Source organism: Chamaea fasciata, unplaced genomic scaffold (assembly GCF_029207755.1).
Source record: "Chamaea fasciata isolate MVZ Bird 193981 ecotype frontalis unplaced genomic scaffold, bChaFas1.0.hap1 SCAF_27, whole genome shotgun sequence".
NCBI lineage: Eukaryota > Metazoa > Chordata > Aves > Passeriformes > Sylviidae > Chamaea > Chamaea fasciata.
Genome location: NW_027094112.1, coordinates 2,269,703 through 2,283,841, shown reverse-complemented (window position 1 = coordinate 2,283,841; position 14,139 = coordinate 2,269,703). Strand labels below are relative to the sequence as shown.

General features: G+C 47.0%; 1 protein-coding gene and 1 long non-coding RNA gene across 3 annotated transcripts in view; both read right to left on the bottom strand.

Moving 5' to 3' along the window:
- The window catches only part of LOC136301922 (uncharacterized), a 28,180-nt gene extending 22,492 nt beyond the window's left edge, over positions 1 to 5,688 (bottom strand). The window contains exons 1-4 of one of the 2 annotated variants that reach the window (XR_010723957.1): positions 4,183 to 5,680; positions 1,214 to 1,489; positions 478 to 546; positions 20 to 136 (exon numbers count right to left, since the gene is read on the bottom strand). This is a non-coding gene — a long non-coding RNA (uncharacterized lncRNA). Of the gene's footprint in view, positions 1 to 19; positions 137 to 477; positions 547 to 1,213; positions 1,490 to 4,182 lie in introns of both variants that reach the window. The other variant, XR_010723958.1, reaches the window with a different exon arrangement.
- A 6,359-nt stretch (positions 5,689 to 12,047) lies between these two features.
- The window catches only part of LOC136301919 (Ig heavy chain Mem5-like), a 33,644-nt gene continuing 31,552 nt past the window's right edge, over positions 12,048 to 14,139 (bottom strand). Inside the window, exons 5-7 of the mRNA XM_066205175.1 lie at positions 13,212 to 13,283; positions 12,759 to 12,875; positions 12,048 to 12,675 (exon numbers count right to left, since the gene is read on the bottom strand). Coding sequence (XP_066061272.1) covers positions 12,760 to 12,875; positions 13,212 to 13,283 — 188 coding nt within the window. The 3' untranslated portion in view covers positions 12,048 to 12,675; position 12,759. The remainder of the gene's footprint in view (positions 12,676 to 12,758; positions 12,876 to 13,211; positions 13,284 to 14,139) is intronic.

The window sequence follows — 14,139 nt, the reverse complement described above, 5'->3', positions numbered from 1 at the left end:
TAGCTGTGTGCTTCCTTACCTCAGAAAAGAAACAACTTGATACTCATGAGGGTATTGACGGCAATGCTCTTTGCCAGCAGGACTCTCAAACCCAGCACAGCCATGGACAGCATGTTCACTCTCTGCCCTTCAGCATCTGCTCAATTGACCAAAAAAGAGGGGAGAGATCATGGTCTGGGTTTTGATGTTGTGATCTTGGCAGAAAGTGGGAACATTCACAGGGGACAGTTTAAGGGAAAGGAAGATCAGCAAAGGAACAGATGATAGAGAACATGGCAACAACAGGAGAGCCCAGGGTCTGTCTGCATTGCTTTTTGCTTCCTGGGGCTTGTGTGTAACTGCAGGAGCTGCCTTGGAACAGCAGCTTGTGTCTGCTGAATGTGTTGTGTCCTGACATCTCTCCCCGGAGGAAACACATTCCCCTGTCTTTATCCGCCACATAGCAATGTAACTTCACAACCTTTTTGGGTAACTCACCTTGTGCTGAGGGGTCTGTGCTGTTGCAAACCCTGTCACTGGCCCCTGTTACTGGTTCTTCAGCCTCCTCTTCAGGAGCAAGACGGTAGCAAGATAAAGAAAAGGCATTTTAAACTCTATCCACGTTTTATGCAGGATACAACAAATGTTCATGTGAACTTGAGGAAAGTTGGAGCTCAGGTGATTAGTGTGGGGCTCAGATGATCAGAGATTAATTCCAACATGTTTTTTGAGGAGATAATTTCTCTATGCAGATGCAGGAAACAGAAGCATTCCTGCATTGTTTTGGTTTTACGATTCAAATGACCTTCAGGACTACGAAAACTCACCCACAAAATATATCTATTTACTTAGATAACTATTTATTTAGTTAAAAAACCCTCACAACACACCCGATCTATATCTTTATGTAGGTTTTAGAAAGCCTGTTCCAGCTTGTGCTGCAGCAGGTTTGGTGCTACAGTGTAAGATATTTAGTCATGAGAAAATTCACATTTGGAACAAATAGATTGTGACTTCCCTCTTCTTTACAAAATAAGGTCTCTCCAAGTAATTAAATAGTTGAACCCATTTCTTTCTGAGGCTTTGGAACATCTTTCAGCTCTCCCTGCTGAAATACCAAATGTCTTTGTCATTTCTGCTGATAGCCCAGGGCAGTGGTGTGAAGAAGAAGAACACAAAGCCCCACAGGCCACTGTCTCCAGAAACAAGCGACAGCTGTGCCACCAAACTGTACCTGGCTCTGTTGTTATTGTGCTGTTGTCGAATTTGGCCGTGCAGGTCACCTCTGTGCCTTTTGTCACCTTGACCACTTTGATTGCATTGTACAACCCCTCTGATGTCAGAATGGATGTGCTCTGTTTATATACGACCTTCTTCGAGGGCATTTCCAAGCTGATGTTCTTTGTAAGGAAGTTCCTTGCCAAACAAGCTGCTTTTCCCGTGCTGCCACCTTCTTCCAATTTCTTTGATTTCATCACAATGACTTGAGGGGCAGAAGTGTTTGGTATGTCTGTAAAGAAAAGCATGGTTTGGACAGGATTGATTTTACTGCAGGCTTGCCTAAGTACCGAGTGACCAAAAATTCACATTTACTCTACCTGTGAGTAATTTGTAACACTGACAATTACTGTCATTTAAGTGATTATTTTTCACCAATAGAGGTACAAGTAATGAAAGAAAATTGCTTAAACTCTCACCCAGCTGTCTTACAAGAAAACTATTGGTGTCAAAAGAATTTAGTAGCCAACAAATCATTGTGGTACCATGACTTTTTTTTTAAAGGAAATTCCTTTGCCTCTAGGTAAGGTCATATGTGGAAACACAAGGGTGATCTCAAAAACCAATGTCAGGACTTAACTCAGGTTAGCAATTTGATTTCAAGTCAAAACATGGAACTGAAAGGAATCGTCCAACAGCCTTACTTGCCAGAAAATGCTCAGTTCATGAAAGGTTGTCCGACACAACCACAAAGATTTATGCGTCTGCTTTGACAGAAGCATCCTGAGGAGTCCATTGGGTAAAGAGAGGGGCATTAGGCTTTTCATTTTACATGGTTTCTGCCTTGCAGTCAGGTCAAGAGATCCCTCCGGTGTAACATTTTGTCCATCCCAGGGCACTGCTGCAAGTTTGACCAAGGGGCTCTGATTTTACACCCTTTCCCCATCAGCCCTAGGCCACTGCTGAGGAACTGAGGTGAAAGCCAAATGGTGCTCTGCCAGAACTTCATGGCTCAGCTCTCCTGATCAAACAGGCAGAACCACACACCTGTCCACACCTACAGCAACCAGACAGCCAAGGGAAATCAAACATTTCCTTCCCAGGTGTTGTACCATGGTTGGCCAGAGCCTGTCAGTCCTGTGCATTCTCTCTTCTCTGAGAAGACCTTGAAAGACTTTTCATGTGGTCTCCTTGCCAGACTTTCCAAACAGCCAGAATACAAACAAGCTGCTTCTCTGCAATAACTCCCTGGGCAAGATCATCAGCAAGAAATAACGTACCCAGTGCAATTGTAGTTCAGAGAGCAGAGGATTTGTTTTATCTGACCCCCGATGCCTCCCCCGAGTCCCACTAGTTTGCATTACATGAGAATACAGCCATGAATTCCTACCACTGCTTGCTTCTGGAAGGGATTTGTGTTTTCTGTTCTGACAAATTATTTGGACAGAAAGCTGTACTTCTCCTTCACTTTAGTCTTACAAAGTCACAGAAGGAACCCTATGTTCTAAAAAGTAATGCGCTGTAGCATTCTCAATGAATGTTTAATCTGGAATAATCTACCCTGGACCAAAATAACACCCATCTCTGCCCTTCATTGAGCCACAAGAGAATATGTCTGGAGTAAACCACTGTGACATAATGGTTGTTATTTTATGTCTTTCGGATTTTGGGAAGTTTGCAAGATTGGATAATGATGTATATGTGCTCTAAACATCTTAAAATGCATATTAGTAGCTCCCAAAGCAATTCAAAAGCACAAGGGGGAGGTTGCTCACATCCGGGAAATTTTGCTTCAACTTATTAAGTATTTCAGCAGACACTAAACAGACATTGATACTTAAGGCTCCATGTCTTTTACGGTCAAACAAAATCCCAGAGTCTCTGTTCAGGTCTGAATATATCCTGTCTTTAGAAAAAGAAAATTATGGAAGAGCATGGAAAGAAGAGGTCTTTTTTCAGAATGATAAATTTGAATTTCTTTGTCCATTTGGAATTGGAAGCGCACTGAGATTGTTCCTAAATACTGATATATTCCCCTGCAACATATCCTACAGATATGGACAGATATTAGGCAGCACGCAAGGCAGTCCCACGTCTTTCTGGAAGGAGAGTAGGAGATTTTAGCTATGTAAAATAACATGGGACATTTTTGCAGTACTTTAAAGACATGAAAACCTCTGAAAGAGCAGCAGCAATTCCAGAGGGATGCACTTGGATCTAAGATAACACAGATCAACATCACAAACTCTTCTGCCACTCCAACATTCACATTCCCTTAGAAAACCTTGGAGTGACACGCACCTTTATCTTCCATCATGGGTTTCCAAATAAAGAGAGGAATACCTGACCCTTCTTATAATCCCTACTCCCCACAGTGGTCTTTTCAGAACCCACACAACCTGGGAGCCAGTTGTCTTTCATTCCAGGATCTCTTGCATATGAGGCTCTTGTGACAATTTAAGCCCAAGGATATTTAACCTCCTTCCTCCTCTGTCCCCAGGGCAGTGAAATTCCTTCCCTGGGCACACTATGGGTGCGGTATCGGCGTCAAATCAGAACTTGTCAAACCAGGCAGTTACAGATCTGTCTCCAAACTCCTCACCACTGTGAGCTCTTCACTGAGCTCTGCATTCCTGCCCCAAGTCAGTCAGTGGAAATCCACTGCAGAATTGGACACTTGACAGGAAATTGGAGCCAGAGTGCTGCCCAAACTGGGAATCAGTTATCACATGCTAAGTAGTGCCCCACTGGTGTTTGGGGATCATGGAATAATGGGGGTCTGCAGAGTCAGCCCAGTTGTTCCTGGGAAACCTCCCTGAGCAAATCCAAGCTGAGGACTTGGCTCGAAAGCCTGGCTGAAGAACAAGTGCACTCAAGGGATTATTGCAGCTGAAAATCCTTTCAGTGAACCCAAACCATGAAACTCCTTCTTCCATCCCCTCCTTAATTTTTATGAAGTTTTAGAAAGAAAGAAATGTCACTTACTTGGTATAACTGTGAGAGTCGTCCCTGGTCCAAATATAACTTTAACTGTCCAGTCCAGTCCAAAACACAGTGATGTATTTCATAGCAAAAACTGTCTCTGTTTCACTACACAGAATTTTGGATTATGCAGGCAGTCACATGATTTCTTCAGTGGTTGAAGACCTAACATACCACATGAATAAGCACCATATGGCTTTCCAGGAAGGATCTAAAATAATATCAGAAAGGCTGAGGTTTAAATGAGAACTTGGGGATTACATGACACTTCTGAAAAGTCTGAAGGAGTTAAGCTGAATAAAAAGCAGGGAAATAACCAATACTTCTTGTGTTGGTTCAAAGCATTTCTTCCAATGCACTCTATTTCCCCTACTTCTGTTCCTTGTGCATTCTCATGATACTATGATGGGAGTCAAGAAACGTAGCAGAATGTCTCTGGGGGTTTTGGGAAGAATGGATTAAAAGCAGAACACTCAGGATGATGGTAAATTTCTCAAGTGACCTTCTGGCTGGGAATTACTCTTCATAGTCCAGGGTGAACTGCATCCAGGGATTCTCTAGCATGGATCCAGCTTAGATGTCAATGTCTCTCTTTGCCTCTGCCTGGCTGTTGCTCAGCTATTCCCTCAGGTTAGCAAGGTAATGGAAATAAATGTACTCTTTGTAAGTTTGTGGCTGCTTTATCTGCTGCTTGTGCTGCTTCACAGAGGTGGTGGTGGCTAGGTCCTAGTTTGAAAGACAAATGTCTGCCAAGGAAGACAGGAACCTCCCTTGGAATGGACAATATGACCCCCTTCCCTCCAAATTCTTATAACTTTGAAATTATTGGACTTTCTGGCAAAGATATGGAAAAAGGAGTAACAGTTCCTTACTAGTATGTATAACAACTCAAACAAACAACAACAACAACAGCAACAACAAACAGACCCAGACACGCAGTCACAGCTCTCTCCCAGCCGCAGGCACTTTCCCCTTTGGTGCAGTTCCGGTCACAGCCAGCAGGGGCGCTGGTGGCTCCCAGCTGGGCAGGGTGGGTGCGCTGATTCCCCCGAGCCTGCAGGGGGCGCTGTGGGGTGAGCTCGGCTGCCTCTCTGCATGTGGGTAATGGCGGGTAGACAAGCAGGAGAGATGGAGAAGGTGCTTCCTTTACAAACCCACAGGGCAGCCGGTCCCAGGATGCCTCTCTGAATCGCAAACCAAACTCTAGCAGGAACCTGTTACAGGCTGTAACAGCAGACATGAGCACACCAGGGTGGTAAACCAAGTGTAGCAAAACCTCTGAATTTTTGGTAGGAAGTATGTGGGTCTGAGCAGACAAGGGCTGTTGGGTTAAAGTGTTGCAAAAATCTCTGCAGCAGTGGCAGACAACAGTGGTTCTGGGCAGGGGATTGCTCCTTTGGACATCTTACCAGGGATGGCTGATCCTGGGGTCAGGCTGTCGCCCAGAGGGAGTGGCCCAGCGTCCTCCCAGCTCCTGGCTCCTGGCACAGGATACAGTGGCTCTGTGCTCCCCAGTGACAAAAAAACCCAGAGAAACACGCCGACAAGCCCTACTCACAGTGCCAAAGGAAAAGAAAGAAAAACAGGCAAAACCTACAGGGCAACAGTATCTCACATCAGATGCCCTTGCTGGGTGCCTCCTGAGTTGAGCACCCCCACCGCAAGGAACCAGCCACCCCTGGCCCGCAACCCTCACAAGATCTCCACTGCCCCTCACCCATCATGATACTCCCAGAGCCAGGGGAGGCAGTGACCATTTTGGACACAGAAAAAACCCAAAAGCATAAATGGATAGGGAATTAAGGCCATCCTCAAGACAGAAATATCGGTAGAAAAGATGAGAAGAATAGGAAGAAATAGGCAAGGTCTTCTTGGGACAAATAGGACATTCCTTGGCTCTGGTGCTCATGGGGTGCTTGAAGTGTCTCAAGTGTCTGATGGCAGGACAGCACAACTGAGCACACACACTCAGGAGTTTTCTGGAGCGTGCTGACGCAAGCTTGCTGACACAGGTGGCTGGAGAGCTGGACCTCCTATTTGCCAAGGAGGAAGAACTGGTGATGGATGTGAGGTGGTCAGGGCAGCCTTGGCTGCAGAGACCATGCATTGTTTGAGCCCAGGATCCAGGGAGAAGGGAGCAATGCAAAAAACAAGACTGGAGCCCCGCAATTCAGGAGACCAGAATCTGGGCTCTTCAGGGGTCCTCTGGGAGGAATCCCATGGGTTATGGTCCTGGACAGAGGAGGGGTCTAGGAGATCTGCTCATTATCAGATATTATCTCCTTGACCCCCAAGAATGGTTCCTCTTGACAAAGCAGTAAGTCAAGCATTGTGTCTCAGAACTCCAAAATGATGAACAAAGGGCTCCTGAATAAACTCATAAAAGGTAAATACAAAGCAACCGTAAGTGCTTCTTCAGCCCCTGGTTCTGATGTCTATAGCAGAGAGATTCCTAGTGCCTTTTCTGGTGTGCAGGTCTTGTTCTTCATGCATCTGCTTCTGGCCATTGCTGGATCTGAAATTAAAAGGATATTGCTTCTTACCAAAAGCCTCCTCTGTGTTCTGAGACAAAGACAAGAACATAATGATGAACTCCTCGCTGGCACTGGCTCTGGGGATTGGAGGATTGGTGGTCACAGTCCTATTGCCAAGCTGCTGTTGTGGGGAAAATTCACAACCACCACAGAGTTCTGTCCTCCACTGGTCCTCCTACCGTGGCAGAGCCTTTGCTTGTAAGAGTGATCATTGAACTGGTTCCTCTTCTACAACTGATCTCACTGGGATGGATGCTCACCATCAGTTCAGGTGCCTCAGGGACCTGACCCTCTACCCCTCTGGAGAGAGCATCTCCTGGCCGTTTGTGGGACCCTGGCGTTTGGGTTGTCTGCCTGACATCCTGCTGCTCCTGGCATAGCTCTGGAGTTTTTTTACTGCGGGTGTTCACCTGTGCCATTCCAGCAGCTCCTCTGAGGTTCCTGCTACAGCTCATTGTGCCATCCAGAGAGGCAGTGGGCCCTGCTGTTCCTGTGGGTTTGTAAAGGAAGCCCCTTCTCCATCTCTCCTGCCTGCCCACCCGCCATTACCCACATGCAGAGAGGCAGCCGAGCTCGTGCCACAGCGCCCCCTGCAGGCTTGGGGGAATCATCCACCCGCCCTGCCCAGCCGGGAGTCACTAGCGCCCCTACTGGCTGTGACCGGAACTGAAACAAAGGGGAAAGGGCCCGCGGCCGGGAGAAGGCTGTGACTGCGTGTCTGGATCTGTTTGTGGTTGCTGTTGTTGTGGTTGTTTGAGTTGTTATACATACTAGTAAGGAACTGGTATTCTTTGCCAGAAAGTCCCATAATTTCAAAGTTATAATGATTTTGATGGGAAGGGTGGCATATTCTCCATTCCAAGGGAAATTTCTGCCTTCCTTGGCAGGAACTTATCTTTCAAACCAAGATAAATATGTTGCTCAAGCCACACTGAATCTGAGCTTAAATGCTTTCAGGTTTGGAGCAGACACGATTTTAATTTGAAGAGTAAGGACACTTAGACAGCAGCTTGCTGAGCACCTGGAGAAAAACCAAAGTCAACTCACCACACCGTCACAACTCCTTCTTCCTGATCAAGTGCTCTGTAGGAATCACTGAGCAGCCATCTCTGCTGATTTGGCTTTCCTAGAAGGCCTGGCTCCAACCACCACAGCACTCTGGAAACTACAGCAACAAAGTTCCATCATCCCATGGCTCTGCAGGCAAGGCACAGGGGAGAAATGAGGCCCTGCTGGACAGGAGCCAAGAATATGTGCATTAAACCTGCACTTCCCCAAGTAGCTTCCGCAGTTCCCAGAAGAGATCCTCCTGTACCATAAATGAGATCACCCTTTCTACCACTCCTCCCTCCAATGCCTTATAGCGCCACCAAGCCAGAGGGATGTTTCCTGCACCTGCCATTGCCTGACAAGAGCCCCGGGCAGCAGCTATTAGAAAGAAATGCTGAGAGATCTGTCTTGCCCATCTGTTGGTTTTTGGTTCACTCTGCTGCAGAGCTACTCCAGGGTGATTCTGCTCCACAGTAATACATTGCTGCATCCCCTTGCTTTGCTGACAGGATCTGCAGTATGAATCTGTTCTTGGATTCATCAAGAGATCCCCTAAAGTGATCTTTGAAACCTTCTACATAGGCATCACTGTCCCTGCAAATCCATTCCAGAGTGCCCTGTGGGCCCTGACGGTACCAGTACATATGGAACCTTTTCACATCATCTTCCCTCACAGTGCACTCAAAGGTGGCTTCATTTCCCTCTTGCACAGTCACTTCCCTGGGCTGCTCCAAGGTGGTTGCAGCGAGTGAGACTGCTGCAGAGAGAAAGAACAAGCCATGATCACTCCAAGATTCAGCAAAGGTCCGGCCAATGCTGCTGGGGCGTTGGAATGGTGCTGGACCAGTGGGAGGACAAAATCCCCTTCTTTGAAGCCAACTGACACAGATGGGCACAGCTGGTAGCAGCTATCAAGACTCACAAAGATGGAATCTCCACATTTCCCACCCTCCTTTTCCCTGTCAGACAGGAAGCTTTGCCTGATTTTCCCCAAAGAAAGGATTTCTCTTCTTCCCCAAAGAAGCAGGAAGGATTTACACCATGGGGGGGACAAATCCCGTTGTCCTTGCCAAGACAGAATGGTGAGGAAGCCACTCTGCTGTCCCTGAAACTGCTCTAGATGAGGCCAGCAAAGACAAAGGCTATCCCAGGCATTGAGGCTCGGTCCCTGTGCTGCCATCCTCCAGCTGGTCTGTGCCACAGGGGCCGCAGTAGCCCGGGAGCAGAGTGTCCAGTAGCAGGGCAAAGCGCTGGGCCCCAAGATGGGAGAGCAGCAGGGAGCTGGCCTGCGTGTGCCCAGGCTGCAGAGGAGGCAGCTTGGATGGAGGTGGTGAGCTCAGAGGCAGGAGAGGAGCAGGGCTGCTCTCCCCGTGCTCCACAGGCATGGCTGGGCAGCTGGAGGGGGGAACAGGTGCAGCTGCCAGCGCTCAGCACAGCTGCCCAGAGCCGTGCAGAGCACAGGGCCACGCTCAGCTCCGGGGGCCAGCAGCCCTTGCCTTCACTTACCTACAATGGGCAATAAGCCCACGCACAGGGCACTCCACATGGCCAGGCCAGCTCTGTCTGGCCTCTCTCCACCTTCTCTCTGCCTGCACAGCAGCTCTGCCCACACCTGCCCTGCCTGCGCCTCTGTCACTGCACTCAGGCCAATCCCTCCTGGTCCCTCCCTCTATCTGTGAGAGCACTGAGGGGGAGTGGTGGGGCAGGAGGACCAGAATTTGAGGCTCTTGCTACCCTCCAGAGTGACTCTTCCCTCAGTCTGTATCGTTCTCATCTTTCTTTTATGCCCTCTCCATGTTCGCTTTCTGTTATCCTCTGCAAGACCCTCAGGCTTGGTTTGGAGTGGGTCAGTGACAACACTAATTTGGGAAATGCCATTGTTAAACCACCACAGCCTTATTTGGCACCCAGTGTGGGGCACGAAGGGTTGAGATAAGAACAGATCTGCCCAGAGTGGGTGGGAAACAAATCTGATCCAACCATGACTTGTGTCAGGTATGGGGCCACAGGTGACAATGCTGCTTGCGCTGTTCCTGTGGCTGTGGTAGCTACCCCTGTGTATGGTTCTGTAGGTGCTCCTCATGATGACATTTTGTGGGGCTGTAGGCTCTGACAAGGGGACTGGGAAGAGGACAGAACCTCTCAGCCTCTGGAGGTGACTCCTGTGAGTGTTAGAAGAAGATATTCACCCAAGGACGATCTAGCAGTGTTCCCAATCAGTTGGCACACCATGGCCAGAGACTGTATTTGTCATCAAAATAAAACTGTATGTGCAAAATCCCTGTTAGAGATGGCCATGTAATGAAGGCTGGGGTGTCTCTACTCTGTCTCATTGGAGGTTATGATTCTCTACAGGTCACAAAAGTGGAAATGCCCTGATCGTGGGAGGCTTTGGCATAGCCAGGAATCCACTAAGGTGCTCCCTACAAAAATCCCAGATTTGACATCTGTTTTAAAAGCTGTGCTTTGGAAAGACAGACATTCCCAGGAGCACTGCACTCCCCCTGTCCTGAGCAGATTTACAGGGGAAGATCAGGTTCCCAATACTTCAGTTCAGACCATATCTGCAGACTGAAACATAAGGGAGAGAGAACTTGCCTTACAGTCACGAAAATAACCATACTTCTAATGAGTTTCTTTTTACGGTACATCTAATTTTACCAGGTACTTTTCAGAACTTTGGAACACAAAACAGAGAGATCAGATTATGCCCAGCAGAGGCAGGAATATGATTATTATGTTGTATTTTTAATAATGTATAAGAAAACAGAAGAATTCAGTGGTACAAAAACCCTTCTAATGTGGCCCATTCTCTTGGAGTACTTCACGATGCTTTCCCATGTAACCTCTTGGAAAGAAGTTTATTCTTTCAGGATGCTTTTAAAAGCATCCGCACAAAAGGTCCCAGTTTGGGGTTTCTTCTGGAAACAATTCAGTTTTTCGTGTTTTCCTAAGCTACATATCCTGCATTGCCATTGCATAGTGAAAAGTCATGGCTTAGTGGGGGCAATCTGGGACCCTGCCATGAAACGAGGGCTTTAGGTCAATGGAACACTCACTGACAGAGGTGTCAGCAAAAGCAGGTTAATACAAATTTGCCCAAGTGTGGCACAGTCCAACAGCAATGCCCACTCTGCAGCTTTACTCCGTGGATGCATCAGAGACGGGAACATTGAAATAGAATTAATTTGGAAAGATTGCTGCAGACACCAGGGACAAGAAAGGGGTGAGGCTGTATAAGGAAGTCCCTCCCATAGAGTTGTGAGGTACAGAAAGGACCCCCCAGCTTTCTAAAGTCCTTCTCAGAGAAGGTGGGGATGGATCCAATCCTAGCCCCGGACTTCATCAAGACTTTATGACTAAGGGATTATACCAGCACTTCATCATTAACCTTTCCCTCCTGTCCACCTGATTTCAGTCGTTTTGTCTAAGGGAGTATTCTCAAAATATGAATCTGCCTGAGAGTTTGGGCAAAGGTGTGAAGTGCTTGAGAAAAAAGTTCTGGGTGTCATTGGAAACTCAGGATAAAAATACTGATGAACTGCTCCCCCTGATTTATGTTATGGTGGTAGAATGCACTGAATGAGCATTTTACTGGATTGGCATTTGCCATGTAAATTTCACACAGCTTCTGCAAGGGCTGAGGTTCTTCTGTGGGGTTCTACAGGGCCTGAGGGTCTGACCTGACCAGGCTGAATGCAGCCCACCTTGCCGTGTCCTCTGCAGAGGCTCTCTTGCGGCCAGCAGGAACCCAGCCAGGGAGAAAACAGCCTTCTTTCCCCTCAGGATGTGGTTAGTTTGTTTTTTCAAAAACAGGAGAGGGTTAATCCTGCCTGGGGTAACTGAGTCAGAAATGGTGACCACAGCATCCTGCCTGTAGCTTGTGAGAGGGCCATGAGCGGGGGAAGGTGTGTGCTGGGCTCTGTTAGGTAAGAACCAAGTTGCCATGGGAACTATCCCTCCATCAAACCACTTGATATTATTTTTTGGTGGCCCCTTCCTCCTATCACTGAGTGCAGAACAACAGCAGGGTTTCTTCTCTGCTGATATGAGCATTTTCCTGCCTCGTGCCTTCAGCACGGACTCTCCTCACTGAGGCTTTTGAATGTGGCAGAGAGACACTTCCCTGCACAGAGTCTGAAAAAGACAAATTCAGCCAACAAGAAATCTATGGGACCTAAGCGGTGTTTGTAATCCTTGTGGGCTTTAGGTGAGTTGGATTTCAGCAATCTCCAACCCAGCTTCAGAAAAAAGAGCACAGAAAACCCACAGCATTTTGGCCGAGTACTACTTTATTTTCATCACTACTACAGGAACCTAAAATGCACATGAGCTATATTTGGCAGAAGCAATACAGGCTTAAGAAAAAAACTAATATTATCTGGTTTTATTGAATCACTTCAGTTCGTTCACAGCTCTTCTCCTCTGCAATACACAGTTATTGGTATAAAATCTTACCCAAAGCTCCAAATGGCAACTACTGGGCTTGAACTCCCTCAGCAGTAATACTCCAGTTCTCCAGGCAGTAACATAACATGCCTGGAAAGGTGCTTTTCAAAGGCCATGTATCTAGAGTGAGCATTGGAGTTTTCAACGCTATTGAAGCACATTGGACACTTGTGTGCAAATGCTAGAAGGGTGGGGAGATCTGCTTAGCAGGAGGATGAGGATAAATCCACTCTCCTCAGTTCTCAGAGCACAGGAAACAGCAAAAGCACTTAAAACTCTTCAGTGTAAATCAGCTGACCACGCAGGTGTGACCAGTGTTCAGTGTCTTCAGGGGAAGGTGCTGCCTGGTGTCCTGGGTGGTCTCTGTCAGCAGCTCTGCCCCTGCTTGTTCAAGCCCCTTGTGCTGCTGGTTCACATTCTTTCCTGCTCTGCTTCAGGCTCTTCTTGCCTTCATTCCCCATGTCTGGAAGAGCAAATGGAGGTTTAAACTACATTTAATGAAATTAGTACTAAGAACCACTGTTTGATAGCTGTGTGCTTCCTTACCTCAGAAAAGAAACAACTTGATACTCATGAGGGTATTGACGGCAATGCTCTTTGCCAGCAGGACTCTCAAACCCAGCACAGCCATGGACAGCATGTTCACTCTCTGCCCTTCAGCATCTGCTCAATTGACCAAACAAGAGGGGAGAGATCATGGTCTAGGTTTTGATGTTGTGATCTTGGCAGAAAGTGGGAACATTCACAGGGGACAGTTTAAGGGAAAGGAAGAGCAGCAAAAGAACAGATGATAGAGAACATGGCAACAACAGGGGAGCCCAGGGTCTGTCTGCATTGCTTTTTGCTTCCTGGGGCTTGTGTGTAACTGCAGGAGCAGCCTTGGAACAGCAGCTTGTGTCTGCTGAATGTGTTGTGTTCTCATTCCTCTCTCCTCGAGAAAACACATTGCCATGACTTTATCCCTGACACAGCAAAATAAATCCTCAACCTCTTACTGACCTTGCGCTGAGGAGTCTGTGCTGTTGCAAACCCTGTCACTGGCCTCTGTTGCTGGTTCTTCAGCCAACTCATCTGTAGCATGATAAAGAAAAGGCATTTTAAAGTATATCCATGTTTTATGCTGGATTAAAAGAAATGTTCATGTGACGTTTTCTGCAGGAACTTGAGGAAAGTTGGGGCTCAGGTGATCAATCATAAATTCCAGCATTAAATGTAGGAGACAATTTCTCCATGCAGTTGCAGGAAACAGAAGCATTCCTGCATTGTTTTGGTTTTATGATTCAAATGACCTTCAGGACTACAAAAACATAAGAGTTTTTTTAGTTAAAAAACCTTCCCGACACACCCGATCTTTAACTTTTTTAGGTTTTAGAAAGGCTGTTCCAGCTTGTGCTGCAGCAGGTTTGCTGCTACAGGGTAGGATATTTAGTCATAAGGAAATTCACATTTGGAACAAATAGATTTTGTCTTCCCTCTTCTTTACAAAATAAGGTCTCTCCAAGTAATTAAATAGTTGAACCCATTTCTTTCTGAGGCTTTGAAACATCTTTCAGCTCTCCCTGCTGAAATACCAAATGTCTTTGTCATTTCTGCTGGCTGCCCAGGGCAGTGGTGTGAAGAAGGAGAACACAAAGCCCCACAGGCCACTGTCTCCAGAAACAAGTGACAGCGGTGCCACCAAACTGTACCTGGCTCTGCTGTTATTGTGATGTTGTCAAATTTGGCCGTGCAGGTCACCTCTGTGCCTTTTGTCACCTTGACCACTTTGACTGCATTGTACAACCCCTCTGATGTCAGAATGGATGTGCTCTGTTTATATACGACCTCCTTTGAGGGCATCTCCAATCTGATGTTCTTTGTAAGGAAGTTCCTTGCCAAACAAGCTGCTGTTCCCGTGCTGCCACCTTCTTCCAATTTCTTTGATTTC